This window comes from Pyrgilauda ruficollis, unplaced genomic scaffold (genome assembly GCF_017590135.1).
Source record: "Pyrgilauda ruficollis isolate IOZ18807 unplaced genomic scaffold, ASM1759013v1 scaffold191, whole genome shotgun sequence".
In the NCBI taxonomy this organism is placed as follows: domain Eukaryota; kingdom Metazoa; phylum Chordata; class Aves; order Passeriformes; family Passeridae; genus Pyrgilauda; species Pyrgilauda ruficollis.
Genome location: NW_024518207.1, coordinates 282,668 through 298,884, shown reverse-complemented (window position 1 = coordinate 298,884; position 16,217 = coordinate 282,668). Strand labels below are relative to the sequence as shown.

At 45.9% G+C, this 16,217-nt stretch overlaps 1 protein-coding gene across 12 annotated transcripts in view; it reads right to left on the bottom strand.

Moving 5' to 3' along the window:
• HDAC4 (histone deacetylase 4) overlaps positions 1–16,217 on the bottom strand; it is a 174,809-nt gene that overhangs the window by 53,369 nt on the left and 105,223 nt on the right. For 10 of the 12 annotated variants that reach the window (XM_041465775.1, XM_041465772.1, XM_041465774.1 and 7 more), the window contains 3 exons: positions 15,865–16,015; positions 12,824–12,944; positions 7,810–7,931 (listed from right to left, as the gene is read on the bottom strand). In XM_041465775.1, the coding sequence (XP_041321709.1) occupies positions 7,810–7,931; positions 12,824–12,944; positions 15,865–16,015 (394 nt within the window). The remainder of the gene's footprint in view (positions 1–7,809; positions 7,932–12,823; positions 12,945–15,864; positions 16,016–16,217) is intronic. The other 2 variants (XM_041465766.1, XM_041465770.1) reach the window with 1 other exon arrangement.

Sequence of the window (16,217 nt, the reverse complement as noted above, 5' to 3'; positions counted from 1 at the left end):
TGCTGGAACAGGCAGCTCCACACCCTTGGAGTCATCCAACCCCAGGGTGAGCTGGCTGAGGGAGGGACACCACGGCAGGGGAAAAGAAAACACCAAAATCAAACCCCACAAGCAAATCAGGTGATTGTCTCCCTGCTGGTTCCTTGTGTCAGCTGGAGCCAGTGTCAACTCAAGGGAAAGGGCAAGAGAGCGTGGCCAAGGAAAGCCACTGCCAGGGAGGAGGAGGTTTGTTTGTTTATTTGGGAAGCAACTTGGGGTTACATCATCACAGCCCCACAGTTCAACCCTACCTAACAGCATATAACACACCTGGGAAGTTCCAGACTGCCCAGGGCAGGTGTGGATGCATTTCCGGTGACCACAGCCTTGTGTGCACCACGCTTTTGAGAGACTCCCTCCAAAACACAAATCCTGAGATCCCAAAAAGCCAAGGCAGAGCTCCTGGGAAGCCCCAGTGGCCCCAGGGCCAGGACAGCCAGTGACAGCACATACATTACTGAATCTCCATCAGGGTCACAAAGCTTTAATTCAACACTCCTCCTGCAAAATGATTTCCTCTGGGAGCTTTCTGATCTCCTGAGCCCTGAGTGAAACACCTGCTGTAGGGTTTGAGGGCTCCTGAAAGAGCTGAGAGAACCAGCCCCATCCTTTCCCTTCCTCAACAGCCCCACTGCTTAATCCCTTTGAACCAGCAAATCCTGTGCTCACTCCATTACCAACCAACACACTCCAGGGCAAATCATCTACATTTCTTTGGGAGAATTAAAACAGGGTTTACAAACTGATTTGAATTAACTCAGTCTGGCTGCAGCTATGTTTCCCTTGACCACCAGGTCACATCAAAGATCGAGCCTGTCCACATTAATTGCAGGGCTCGAAAAATCAGAAGGCTGATGAATTCAAGATCAAATGTTTGAAGTTAAGTCATCAACACAGCCCTTTGATGGAATTTTGGGGGGAAAGAAAAATTAAAAAAAAGAAAGGAAAGAGATTTTTCCTGAATGTTTTGGACAGAAAAATGCCAGCAAGAGATAAAGGGAGCAGTAAAAAAAAAAATGTGCTTCCTCAAGATGATGCTTCAAATGCTGAATGAAGTGCATTAGCAAGGGGGGAATTATCTTCCAGAGAGAGAATTTGCATTTAAAATAGCCGGGGACTGAATGCAAATCTTCTCCCAGGGCAATATTAAAGACTGGACCAGTTCAAACACAAGCTCATGCTCTAAGCAGCAACTTCTCTGAGTTCTCTTCGAAACACAAGTTGGCATGATTTTAAAAGCAGTGTTTGGGTACACACCCCATCCCACATCCTTACATTCCCAGCTTTAATTTGTCCCAATTTCTGAGCATTAATAGCTGCCTGGATGCCACACTCATGGCTGGAATGAGATGATCTCTAAGGTCCCCTCCAACAAAACCACTCTGGGATTCTGTGGAAGGGGAAGGTGCCACAGCTGGATGCTGATATGCCCATTTTAAATCAAGGAAATCTAAGCCTATGCCACACCTGTTGGAAGGATCTGTCCTTTGACAAAGGAAAACATGGAAATAAAACTGTATTTCAGCCCAAATTTAATTCTTGGTGTTCAGATGAGGGATGGTTTCTGTTGGGAACACACAATTAATTAGGTGGCTTTTAAATACACAGAAGGAAACGGTTTGAAACACCTTAAAAATGGGTAGGGAAACAAAAGATTTGGGGTCACAGATTATCTAACACACCCTGTATTTTAAGCCACAATAAAAATCTCCTCCCATACAACAAAGAGGTGAACAAGCACAGAAAATGACAGCTTTAAAAGAGAAAATACCTCCAGCGTAAGTGATTGCCAAAGCAACGTATTGGAATTTGTCAGATTAAACTATTTTAAGACAAAATCACTCTGTTTTTTCCCCTTCTGCTAGAGGATCGAGTTTCGAAACACCAAAAGGTCTATTTAAAGCCCTCCTCTGATTTTATTGTTTATCCCTCAGATATAATCCCAAATCTAACATGGCATCAGGACCTCAGAGAGCATAATCCCTACACGGCTTTAATTGGGTGCTCCAGAGCCCAAAGTAGGTGAATTAAAATTCAGCACAGGCAGCACAGCACAGCCTCAAACTCACAGAATTTACATAAAACCTCTTTTATAGTAAAATAATTTAGGCTTGTTCACATGGTTTCTTAAACTATTATATAATAAAAATATTTTAAAGCTGAAGAGAGCTGTCTTTCACAAGTGTAAAACAGGAATTTAAACAATGCAGAAGCATCAATACCTGACAGTCAATGCAGGTTCAATGCTGCCTCAGGAACCCCAATTCCACTGGAAATCTCCCCAGATTCACCCTGCCAGGCAATATGCCCAAACAAAGCCTTCCTAACTGGAGTGAATTTAAAAACTGGAGACCAAACTACCAAACGTAAGTTAAAAAATTACTGCTCCTCTACATCTCCAGGTGAAGTATTAAAACAAATGCCATAAAATTAGAAAAATTCCCCTCCAGCAAACAAATGAAGCCCGTGTCCAAATCTGAGTCAGCTCCCACAAAGCTAGTGGGATTTCTTAAGCACTGACATACTTAATTTGGCCTATAATAAGGATTTATACAAAGAATATTTTGTTTTCCTCCAAGTAAATTAATAACCAGAACATAAGCCAAAAGCTTCCCTGTTTTTCACAGGCTCCAAACCAAGTTACCCCTCTTATACATCACTGTGTGCAGCAGGACCCATGTAATCCAATTCTTCCAACATTTATGTCATTTCCATTGTTTTTTTCCTAGAATTGCAGCCCCTAAGCTGCTGAACTAATTGGACATTAAGTCTGTGAAAGTCAAAACCCCACCAAGTCCCGGGCAGAGTTTGCGCTGTCCCCACTGCCCATCTACATTTGTGGAATAAAAGCAAACAATGCAGCCTGAAACCTCTGCTCCCAGTCCTTGAACATGTTTATTTCACCAGGTGGGGACTGGAAAGGGATGTATTTAATTTATTGTTGTTGTTATTATTATTATTATTATTATTATTATTATTATTTGTAAGTTCTAGCCAAAGAACTTACACTTTTACAAAGTTCTTTTACAAAGAACTTTTACTAGTCAGGCAAAAGCCAACAGAATGATCTTGTCTCCCTTCTAACATCCATAAGAAACCTCCATGAAGGGAGGGAGCTTAAGCTGAAGGACGCCAGGGTTAGATGGGATATTGGGAAGGAATTCTTCCCTGGAAGGGTGGCAGGCCCTGGCACAGGGTGCCCAAAGCAGCTGTGGCTGCCCCTGGATCCCTGGCAGTTTTCCAAGCCAGGGTGGACACTGGGGCTTGGAGCCACCTGGGACAGTGGAAGATGTCCCTGCCATGGCAGGGGTGGAATGGCATGGGCTTTGAGTTTCCTTTCAACCCAATCCTGGGATTCCATGAACAGTGCAGGCCCCTGGCAGCCCCTGGGAAGCAGAGATGGAGCTGCAAGGACCAAGGAGGAGGAGGGTGGGTTTCCTGAGTGACTGGGATCCCACAAAGGTGACACTAAACCACAAGATTTTGTTTGGTCTCCTCCTGGAAGAGGTTTCTCTTCTGGTGCACCACTCACAAGAAGTGTATTTACAATTCTACAATCATTAAGGCTGGACAAGACTTCTGAGATGACCAAGTCCAGCCATCAATTCATCATCACCACAAACCCTGTCCCCCAGTGCCACATTCCACTTTCTGAACACTTCCAGGAATGGTGATTCCACCACTGCCCCGGGCAGCCTGTTCCAGTGCCTGACCACCTTCCCGGGGAAGAAATCTTCCCCAATATCCAAGCTAAGTGTTATTTTTGGATCAGACAGACTGACATCCTCCACTTGGAGCAGCACAGGGTATTTCCAGCAAAGATTTCTCTGGGGGTCAGGGCCTCCTCTCAGTGTGTGGGTCTGTGGGAAGCCAGGCTTCCATGCTGGCTGGAAGGACAACGTGGGTGGGAAGGCAGAGATGCTCTCGAACTGGAGTGACACTCCATGCCACACAGAGCTCCAAGATTTCCTCTGGATTATACTCCCACATTACACCAGGGTTTCTGACTAGCCTATTTTCTTCCAAACAACCTTTTGTCCTAAAACAAACCACTCCAAACACTCCAATAATCAGAACCAGTTCAGAGGGACATTACGCTTTCCTTGACAAATGCAGCATTATAATTGTTGACAAACCCCTTCATTTTCCCTTTTATTACTTTCTAAATGCAACAAGTTCACACCAATTTCACCTGCTTAGCTGCAAATTATTGGACAGCAAATAATACCCAAACAACTCCAGTTTTCTGCAATACCAACAACATCACAGGATGCTGGATGCTTTCCTCTCTCAGGCTCCTCTCTTCTGCATGGAAAAAGAACCATGGAGTCACATAATCATTTAGGTTGGAAAAGCCCCCTAAGATCATCAAGTCCAAGAGGAAAAGCATGCTAAGAAGTGAAATAATTCCCTTTAAATCTTCATGATGGTAGTGGTGTCAGCTTTCTAAGTAACAGCATGTTCTAATACATCCACTGCTCAAATTTCAGAAAGCAGGAATGCCATCAACAACCTCGTTCCTGGGGAGAAAATGAGGACACGATTCCTTGGAAATGCAAAACTGAAAAGCTCTGCTAAAACCCACTTCAGCAGCTCCACAAAAGGTGTTGACAAACAGCTCTTGGGATTACCAAAACAGGCTGTCCCAACCCAGAGTCTAAAATCACTCCATAAGGACTCTCCAGAGACTTTCCTTAGAGGATCCCAGTGCAGCACATAACAAATGTTACTATGTTTGGGAGACACCAACCTTGATCTGGGAGCAGAAGAGGTCACTTAGAATTTCCCCTCTCAAAAGCTGTCAACAAAACTCTGACATTAAATCCCACACACAGCAAAGTAAACTCCCCAGAAGGGGAAATAAAAATCCTTGCGCTAATCCAGGTATTTAACAGCAAAGGCAGGAGCAGCACCAACCAAAATGACCTTAGATCAGTGAAAAAAGGAAGAGCCCCAAAGTGCTTGGAGAGAGGGAGGAGAGTGAAATCAATCCCCCAGCCAGGCTAAGAACAGGATTCAAGCAATTAGTAACTGCACCAGGAAAACAATTTCACGCTGAAACCAAACAGCCAAGAAACTGGAGGATAATTTAGGAAAACAAATCAGAGAGAGCTGGATTTCAGGGCATGGGAGGCATCAGGAGCACACTGCAGGAGCTGACTGTTCCCCCTGCTGAAGGCTTTCAAGCACTCTGAAGATACTTTTCCTGCACATCCTCCCTCTCCCATAACCTGTGACCATCAGGATGCTTGAAATAAGGATAAAGACACAGAGTATTGCTAAATGCAGGGAAATGGCAAATTTGATGGAATAATGCAATTGTTTGGGTTGGAGGGACCTTAAAACTCACCTTGTTCCAACCCCCTGCCATGGGCAGGGACACCTTCCTCTATCCCAGGGTCTCCGAGCCCTGTTCAACACGGCCTGGAACACTTCCAGGGATGAGGAATATTTATTCTTCCCAAAAATGTCTCAACCTGCAGGACATGCTCCCAGCTCTGCAGGCTGGGAGAAATGATAATTCCAACTGCCTTCCCACCACCCCCTAAGCCGCCCTCTCCCCAGCAACGGTGCTGGTTGGATTCCAGCCCTGGTAATCAGAGCTGTATTGTGATGGGTTCTGTTATTTGAGCTGCAAATATTTAATCAAATTTAATAAAATTGGACTACACGATATGGCGGTTTTAAATTACCAACACAAAGCCAGAGCGTTGCCTGGTGCCAAAAATCTGAAAAGCTCACCCGTAATAAAGAACTTTATTTAGGATGGGCTCCAGCCTTCCCTGCCTTTTGTTTACACCAGACTGTTCAGGAGCCTTTCTTCTCCAAGCAACTTAACATTCTTGGCACTGGGAATTCTGCAGGATATTGCTGTGCCAGAGCCTGACGTGCTGTTGCGTTAAAAGGAAAATAAAAGAAAACAATGGAAAAAAAGAAAAAAATTCTCCCCTGAACCTTACAAAAGTGAACTTGTTTGTATCCCAGAGCAGTGCCCAGGAGATTGATGCTGGTGCCCAAAAAACACAAGAGCCAGCATGCTGGCAAACCAAAATCAGCTGAACGTCCTCCTGCTGGAAAACAACAATGAGTTTGGTAGCTTCCACTCTTTAATAATGTGATTAGCTCCATTTATCATCCTTAATTCCCCCTGTCTGACAGCAGGAGTTCACTCAGCAGGAGCTTTGGTGAGATCCCAGTTTGGGAAGCAGCACAGGGTGAGATGTGCAGTTGTCTTCCTTCTCCTGCAGGAGGAATTCCCTTCCAGGACACTGGGAACAAGAAGGGCGACTGCTGCTCAAAGCCAGTCTGACAAGGTGCCCTGAGGTGACGAGCCAGGCAGGTTTGGGAGCATGTCAAAGCCCATTTTTATTGTGGTAACGCTAACAGGGTAGGAACGGATCACCTGGCATCACAAGGCATAGGAAAGAGCTAAAAATCTCTTGGAATCAGGCTGCCCACAGGCCCTAAGTGATAGGTTTGGTGCCAAGGGATGCTTCCCTGCATGGAAATGCTGTGAATCCCCAGGGAAGCCTGGAAGCTCTTCCATCTCCCAGGAGCAGAGAGGAGAGGATGCCCTGTCCTTCAGCAAATCCAGTTTTCTAAGCTCGGCTTTTGGAGTCCTCCGGAAAGGGCAGAGTCAAAAGTACCACCCCCAGAGCCACAGGGGCACCTTTCCCAGGGAAAACCCATATCTTGGAGCCAGTTTTTGACTGGGTTCCTGTGCAGCTGAAGTGCTTGTTACTCATCAAGCAACCAACCCAAGGGGGAACAGAGACAACTGCACAGATGGGACTCCATCCAGCAGGGCAGGTGCTATGGTTCCTAGTGAGACATTTCCAAAAGGGGAAAATTTCATCACTGAAAGGCTGGTCAGGCACTGGAACAGGCTGTCCAGGGCAATGGTCAGTCACCATCACTGGAAGTGTTTAAAAAACCTGTGGATGTGGCACTTGGGGCTATGGATTAGAGGTGGCCTTGGCAGCGCTGGTTGAAGGTTGGATGATCTTTGAGTGCTTTTCCAACCTTAATGATTGTGCGATCTTTCCAGAGAAGCTTTTTTTTGCTGTCCTGAAGTGATTCCCAGCACGGCCAGCAAGCAGAACAGCTCCCTGAGTGAGGCTAAGCTCTCAGCTGAGCTGTTCCCCAAAGGCAGCAGCCCCGAGCTGGGCAGGTTGGGAGCCCAGGCTGTGCTGGCTCAGGCATGTGCTACGGAGCTGAGGCCACAGCCAAGCCAAACAACCTGGCTTACATAATACAGGCTTGAGGAATAACTGACCTGCTCAGCCACTGTGCAAGGAGAAGCCAGACTGAAAGAGAACTGTCTAGGTGTGAACCAAACCCTCGCAGGAAACCCTGGTGCTCGCCCTGGCACAAACCTCCTTATTTACCTCAGGTACAAACTTGTACATAAAATGCAAATCCCCCAAGAAATGAACTTTTTCTCAGTACTTTTCTCACTCAGCAAACATACTTGGGCTGGAGACACGCAGATCTCTGTGAGAGTTTTGGGTTTGGGGAAACATCTCCCAAACTTTGACATGCGGCTCCGCTGTCTCCCACACTCCTCACACATCCCGGAGCAGCCCCAGGCTCCCTGGAACACTGGGAGCACAGAGACAGGTGAAGGGGGAGCAGATGGAGAGGGGGCTTGGGAAACAAGCCTGGAATCCAGCTTTTTGGCAGCATCCCTTCTTTTTCAGGAAAAATCAGACCAGAGGGCTGAGCGTAGCGGCAGGGATGGGCAGCACGGAGGGAGAAGGGCAGCCCTACCTGTTTTTCTGAGTGGGAAGTCGTCTTTGGAATCGTACATGCCCAGGACTGGGTGGTTGTAGGTGCCGGAGACGCCGCTTTGGGGTGGGGAGCTCTGGTCCAGAGAGCTGTGCTGGGTCTTCCTGCACAGAAGGAAAGAGAAGAAGGGACAAGCTTTACACTGGTGATACGCAGAGGGAACGAGCGCAGCGCATGTCACCTCAGGGAGTAGGGAACGGGGCAAAGGCCTTCTCCTCCTGGACACTCCTACAAAAAAATCCACTAAAATCCAATACACAGGAAGGTAATTAACTTAGCTTTCAGCGTAAGACTCCACCTTGGCTCAGCTCATGCAGGTATTTAACCCTAAGTTTAAATTCTAAGACAGTAACCCGTGCTGGGTTTTGCTAAATCATGTTCCTGAATCTCAGCACAGGTGACATCTCAACTTCAGCACAAGCTGAACCATTTCCCTCCCCAAAATAAACCCCAGGCTCAGCAGACAGAGTCCAAGGCTGAAGCACTGCACCTGGCCAGCAGCAGCCATGGCACACAGGTGGCCCCCTGCCCTTCCTCCTGCCTGTCCTCCCATCCCAGGAGCTCAGCAGAGATGAGGCCAAAGCACTCAGCACCTTTCCAGCTGAACTTCATGAAAGCCATGATAATTTATGGCTTTGTTTGAGCAGGCTGCTGGAAGTAAATTACAGTCTGTTTGCTGAGGATATTAAATAATGAATGAGTTTTCTCAGCCTCCTACCAGTTTGTTGGCTGCGTCTTTCCTGCTTAATGACTTGTGCCCAGCTTTGCTGTTTCTCAGGAGCTTCACCAGCCTGGGAGAAGGCTCCAGCCAGCAGAGCAGCTCCACAGCAGAATGACTGATTTAGCCATGCAGGTGACACTCATTGGGCTCTCACAACTTCACTTTAAATAAATAAAATAAATAGAATTTAAACCCCATATTTCTTCTAAATACTAATGGATTTGGGACAATGGAAACCAAGCATTGAAAAAAAAAAAAAAACAACTTTTTGAAATTTTGTACTGCCTAAAAACCAAGCTGAAAATATTCTCCTACAAAGGTTCTTCAAGGAACCAAAAGGAGCCATTCCCAGCTGAAAATTGCACAAATTCACACTGTTTCTCAAGCAGTACTAATCTCTTGAGTGCAAGCTCAACTTAGAAGTTGGCTGCTGAGATCCAGAGCATCAATTCCACTGCAAGATAAAGCCTTCAAAAAATAAGGGGCTAATGAAATACTAGGAAAATACATTGACTTTTCTGTATAATTACAAGGAAAACTAACCTTCTGCAAACTTTATTTGAACAACATTTTCTATTCCCACAGACCTTCTAGTGGGATGTGTCCGGGCCCATGGCAGGGGGTGGAATGGGATGGATTTTAGGGTCCCTTCAGCCCAAACCATTCTGGGATTCTGTGGAAGTATGAATGACTGTGGTTTCCCAATCCTCCCTCTTCATTATCCAGATTTCTCTGTACATAAAGAAAAATTATTTCTGGGGCTCTTGCAGGGCTGTGCTTCCCACACCTACCCCATGCTGTGCCACATCCCCACCCCTGAATGCCCCCACGCACACTTCAATCTTCACCTGCAATCAAAACAGAGACAAACTAAAAAAAAAAAAACTCCCTCCTGGGAAGAGACGTGGCTTTTTCTCCCAGGATCTGCTCATTCCATGGCAAGGCAGCACTCCCAGGAATGATGTTTCACTCCCAGGAATCCTGGGTGCTGTGATCTGAGAGCCCTGAGCCCCATCAAGTCACACAATGACATTTTTGGCTCTATATGAGCAACAGACCTTTTTTTTTTTCATCCTTTTTATTACTTTTTTTTTTTTTTTTAAATCATGACCTATGCAGCACAATCGAGTACATTGAAGCTATTTTCAACCCTTTGTCAGGCAATGTGCAGGAATTCAAAGGGCCTGTTTAGATGTGCTCCAGGGCTGCTGAATGACAGATATTGAGCTCTGCAAACAGGAATACATTCCCTGGCTCCCAGACTGGGGTCTGACGCTGCTTCCAGCAGCATGCCCTGGTCTGCATGCCCCTTCAGGAATGTCAGAGCTCTGGGAGGAGAGGAAATTGGACACTGCACGGAGCTTGCAGACATTCCTGAAAGCACATCCCTTCATTCAAGGCATCCCCTGTTCCCTGAGCTCCTTCAAACATCCATGTGCACAGACAGAAAGGCTGGAGTGATGATCTTGGGAGTCTTTTCCAACCTTAATGATTTCATTATTTGGTATTTCATCCTTCAATCATGTTCAGCAAGGTGCACTGAATATACATTCATAGATGTGTACCTGTGCTGGAATGTTTTGTGTTCACACCCATGGATGTTGGGATCATTCAATGTATAATTTAATGCGCAATTTAAAGTATAATTGTACCTCTCTACCTCCTCACCATGCAAATACTCAGTTAAACTCCCTTCCATAGCTGCTAGCACACGGAGTGGCTGCTTCCCAAGCACTGCTGACAGTTTCCCAGGGATATGACAGAGAGCAGAAATTCCTGGGAGCCAGGCTGCCCAGTGGGTTTAAAATCCAGGGGAGGGACAGTCTGACAATGCAGTTCCAAAGAACCTCCTCTGCTGTTGCCTATCACAAAATCCCAGAGTGGTTTGGGCTGGAAGGGACATTAAACACCATCTTGTTCACCCCTTTCCACCATCCCAAGCCCTGTCCAACCTGGCTTCGAGCATTTCCAGGGCTGGGATATCATCCTAGAGGTCTTTTCCAGCTCTAATACCCCTGTGATTCTGTGCCAGAAGAACATTTTTCCTGTCACAGCCACTGACGTCAGACCACCATGGTGCTCAATATTCTTAGGAGACTTTTTTTTTCCTTAAGCAATGCTTTCCATTAAAAAAAAATTACAAAAAAAAAAAGCAAAAAAACCCCCAAAAAAAAAAAACCAGAAAGGAATTCACAAACCTTAATAAGACCAAGGGAAGTGCTTAAAAGCAGGCGTGTTGCTTCGAGAGGCTGTCCCAGCATCTGCTAGCACTTAATGGCCTGGCCTGCTCACAGTGGGAGCGTGGAGTGGATCTCCTGCAAGCCCCGCTCGCATGTGCTCAACCCAGCCACCACCCAAGTGCATCACAGCACAGCTATGTGGGGACAGGAATGCCTCCAGAGCTCAGCTGGTAACCTATGAGATGCCATATAAATAAATACTAATATGTCAGGAATTTAAAGGTTGATTCTCCTTTTGAAAAAAAAATAAATTAATAGAATGGAAAGGAAAAAAATCCTCAACTTCTGCCTGAAAAAGTGAAGGGTGCATTTAAAAAATCCTGTGTTGCTGCCATCTGCCCTCCTTGAGGGCTCAGCAGGAGAATTCAGCACTGAGAAAGAGCTGTGAAGCTCCAAGGCTTTGTCCATCTTGGGTTAGAATACAGAATAACAATCCTCACCCCACCACAGAACAGATGGAAAACGAGGGGATGGTATGACCTGAAATCTTTGTGCGATGGTTTGTGTTCTCTCTGCCTGTTGGCATCCCTGGAGCATCACAGGGAAGGGGTGTTAGGATGCCTAAGTGCCACAACAAACCCAAACCACACTTTGGGGCTCAGAAAGTTCTCAGCATCAGCTGAGGCAACATCCTGAAACCCCAAACAAGACGTGGCTAAAAACCTGCAGCAGCCCTGGCCTTGCATCACAGAGAATCCCAGGACGGTTTGGATGGGAAGGGATTTAAAGCTCATCTCATTCCTCCCCCTGTCGTAGCAGGGACACCTTCCACTATCCCAGGCTATTCCAAGCCCCATCCAGCCTAGCCTGGGACACTTGCAAGGATCCAGAGGCAGCTACAGCTTCTCTGGGCACCCTGAATTCTAACTGACCTTGTACCACTCCTGCATTAACTGTTATTTTAACCATGCCTTAAAGAAATGGAGGCTCAGAGTCTTCAACCACCTTTAATGAAATCCCCAAGTCTCAGATTAGATTTTCAGAGTTGTATTAAAGCTGCTCAATCTCACTTTGCCTCCAATAACATCTGAATTCTTCTGCCAACTCCACATCAGCATTTCTGTGCTGGCTCAGAGCTGGGATAGCTTTCAAATTTCATTGCAGCTCAGTTTCTGGAATTTGGAAACATCTTCTGGCTATGACCTCATCCTCCCTTTACACACGTTCATTTCTTAAGACTTAAAACACTGTCAGTACTTCAGCCTGAACATTAATTTCATGGCAAAATGAAATTACTTTTGTAACTCAAAATTTCATGAATTTTGAGGTCACTAAAGCCAATATCCAAAGCATTTTGGCTATTTATTTAATAAAGACAGTGACAAAATCATAGCAGTGGAAACTTCCAAGTCACATCAAATTTCTAACTGTCTTAGTACAATGAAAAAGTTGATTTCTGAAATTGCAACTGGAGACCTGCAGTTGAATATTTTCAGTTGAAAACGGAGATGTTGGGGCAGTTGTGATTAGAAGTGCAGACTGGACCCATTGGATATTTCCAGTAAGAGCCAAGTAAACAAAACTTCCAAGTCTGAGATATTAAGAATACCAGTAAGTGTTAAAAGTTTTAAAATGCAAAGTTTAAGTATCCTGAGCTGCAGGAATTCACTGAATCATAGAATACCCTGAGTTGGAAGAGACCCACAAGGATCACCAAATTCCAGCTCCTGAACATAAAAACTATTCCTCATTTGACTAAAGTTCAAGTTTTATAACAGCAGGTGGGATCAAATCCTCGGTGAGAAGCTGGAGGACTTATAAAAGCTGATCTCTGACTGTAGAACTTGTGAGTTTGGATAATTGTGGATTACAGACGACACAAAGACCTCTCTCTACACACAGAGCACCATGACACCACCACAGCAGCCACCAAAACCACTCACCCTGGAACCCTCTGGAAAGCGCATTTTGGGAATGCACAGGGATCCTGTCACCGCTCTGGCTCACCCCACAGGCACATCAGGTGTATTCCCTCAGGGAACTGGGGATAAAGATGGCACTGGCTGAGCCCTGCAGAAAGCCCAGCATCACTTACCCGTACCAGAAGCGAGGGTCGCTGGATATGCAGTGGTTGAGATTCCGGTGGGCCAGAGCCTTCTTCTTGTTTAACACGAATTCCTGCAATTTCATCTTCACTTCTGTGCTTGCCACTGCACCTGCGATTAAAAAAACAAAAATCAAAAAAGGTTATTAAATCAATTCACGTACTTGAAGGAATTTTAAATTTCTAAAATTGATCCCAAATAAAACCTTTCATTTCCAGTCCAAAAAAAAAAAGAACTTTGCTTTCAAAGAGAGAACAAAGCACCTGCAGTAAGGAGCTCTCCCTTTTTATCCCTTTAGTTTGGCATAGATTCACAAGTTATGTTTGAAAACACAGATGAAATTGGGTTTATTTCACCAGAAGAGGATATTACACTTGCATAGAAGCACACTCAGAATAAAGCACTTGTCCGGGGTATCCCAGCTCTCTTTGAACCAAAGTTATTTAAGAAAAGGGGTCTTGTGCACCCTCAAGTTGTTAAATGTCACATCTAAAAGCAGAAGGGGAATGAGCCCAGTGGCTCGTGTGTAGGTTTTGTCTTGAAAACTCCTGTAAACAGGGACCTCTTTGTTCCCAAGTCTCTGTGCACACCACAACCGACGTAACATTTCGCTTCATTTACAAGCGCGCAGATCTCTGGCTTCAGATAGAAAACCTAACATTAAAAAAAAACATTAAAGAAAGGGAGTCAGTCATTCTGCAGAGCTAAAATGTCAACTGTGTAATCCCTAATCATGATTTCCTGCACAATGGACAGCAGGCTGTTCCCCTGCCATGATGGATCCCAGTGATCATCGGGTTGACAGCCCAGACTCCCAGGCAGGACTCCTGACGGAGCAATGCATCCCAAGTTTGGCAAGGGGACGCGTGGAAAATGATGGTTCATCCACACCGTGGCGTAAGGCAGGAGCTCCATGGAAAATATCTGGGCTGGGAGGAAAGGAAAAGACCAGGGAAGCTGCTGGCTCCAGTGGGAACAAGAACGAAAAGATCACCCTGCCATGTTCTCGTGTCCTGCGCCCTCCTGCTCGATGACAAGGTGACATTTGACATGCTGGGAGAACAATTCCTGGGCTGTCTCCAAGAGCAGGGAGCTGCAGCATTCCCACAAGGCTCTGCCTGGAGCTGTAAAATGGTTCAAATACCAAAGCGAGAAAATTCCCTGTTTTTGGAGCCCTACATTTCTCACCAGCTCCACAAACACCAGTTTGGTGGAAAGTTCAAGCGAAGAGCTGCAGATAAATTCCTGAGTAGCAGAAGGGGTGACAAATCCATGCTTGAAAGCCTTCTCCCTCCAGAATGTGTCATCCTTAATCCATTAGCATCCTTAGAACACCCAAACCTGGCTGTGTTCTGTCAGGTTGGCATAAACCTGTTGCTTAGAAGACTTGAAGTTCAGTATTTTTGGAGTGTAAGGCTTACCTCCTTTACTGAAAGATATCATAGAACCTCAGAGAGCTTTGGGGTGGAAGGAACCCTAATTCATCTAATTTCAACTCTGTGCCATCAGCAGAGACACCTTCCACTGTCCCAGGCTGCTCCAAGCCCCAGTCTCCAACCTGGCCTTCGACACTGCCAGGGATCCAGGGGCAGCCACAGCTGCTCTGAACACCCTGTGCCAGGGCCTGCCCACCATCCCAGGGAGCAACTCCTAATTCCCAATATCCCATCCATCCCTGCCCTCTGGCAGTGGGAGCCATTCCCTGTGTCCTGTCCCTCCATCCCTTGTCTCCAGTCCCTCTCCAGCTCTCCTGGTGCCCCTTCAGGCCCTGGAAGGGGCTCTGAGCTCTCCCTTGGAGCCTTCTCCACTCCAGGTGAGCACTCCCAGCTCTCCCAGCCTGGCTCCAGAGCAGAGGTGTTAACAAGGAAGCAGAACAAACTCCACCTCTCTCACACTCTTCATATTTCAGATCAGGACAATTTTAGCTTCTCTTTGCCAAATTTTGTGATGTGAGAAAAAATAGCTTAAGTATCCTTAAGCACTGAGGTGCAATAATGATTCTACACCACAGCACTTCTTAAATAAAAAGTAACTTAAAAATAAAATGGTAGCCATGGGAACAGGATCTTCAACTTAACATCCCCAAATTCTGGGTTTTTTCCTCTACACCTCTGTGTTTCACCCAAAAGATGCTTTGCTTCCATTTTCCAGAGATTCAGGCATTTTAATTTCTTTCCAGATTACTTTAATGAGAATGGCCAGGTATTGGTTCTGAGGAGAGGCCCAGCAACACAGGGATCAAACATCAACAGCTGATGGGAGCAGCAGGGGGAAGAGGAAATGCTTAGGGATTCTGAACCTCTGTTCTTTCTAGCACTTAAAAAGGTCTCCCAGACCCCAGTTTTATCTTACTGAAAAAGTTCTCGGAGGTTTATCTTATTCCCAGTTCCCAGCCAGCATCCCATCTTCCTTCCACCACTTCTCTCATCTGAAATCAGACCTGAGGAGTTGATGGCACAACTTGGCGAGGTATTTTGAGATATTTTTCCCCCCATTCTCTTGCAGAAAAAGCCCGAACAAGCAGCCCAGAGTGTCTCTGATAAGGGACATTGTGAGGCCACAATGATCTCCTCAAGTGCATAATGACACAGACTGGGGAAGGCACCCACAAGCTGTAACCTCCTGAAAAAAAATCCCCCCATGAATGGAAATGCTTCAAAAAGGGGAGAGCTGTGAACTCGACTATGTCTTAAAAGGAGTGAAATTCAGAGCAGCAGAAAGAGAAAAGGAGTGCAGCGTGCATCTGGTGTATTTTATGGGCTTAATATTCTGCCTCCATTAGGAATGCTGCCAAAAATACTTCAAAAAATGTTAAATCAAGGCAAGAGAGGATACGCTTCCTTTTGAAAAATGCTAAAATGGCATTTAGTGAGACAAAAATGAAGATAAAGCAGAGAAACGCATTTCTCTCTTCCCCTCAATTCCCACAAGCTCCCCGTGCCCTCAAGGAGGTTCCTCCAGCTTTGTGAGGCTCCTTCACGGCTCCCATCTGCCTGTCAACACCTGAAGCAGTGGTGTTCTGGCCACTTACTCTCTTTCCCTTTCTCTTTGTTTTTCAGCTGCTGCAGTTTCTGCTCTCGGTGCTGCTTTTCCAGCTCCTGCTCCTGCCGGTGCTGCTCCAACTTCCTCTGGTGCTCCAACAGCTCCTGCTGATGCTTCATGGCCAGCATCTCCTGCTGCTGCTGCAGAGAAGGGAACAGGGAAAAGGAGCAAATTAACACCATCAGCCTTCCCAGAGCCAAAGCAGAGGCTGCAGGCAGGTGACAGTAACAGTGTTTCATTCATGGCACCAAGGACAAGCACAGGCCTCCTTTTATCTCCATCACCTGATTTTAAATAAAACCCCACTAGGGCACCTTCAATATTGTTTGTTGCACAGACAAA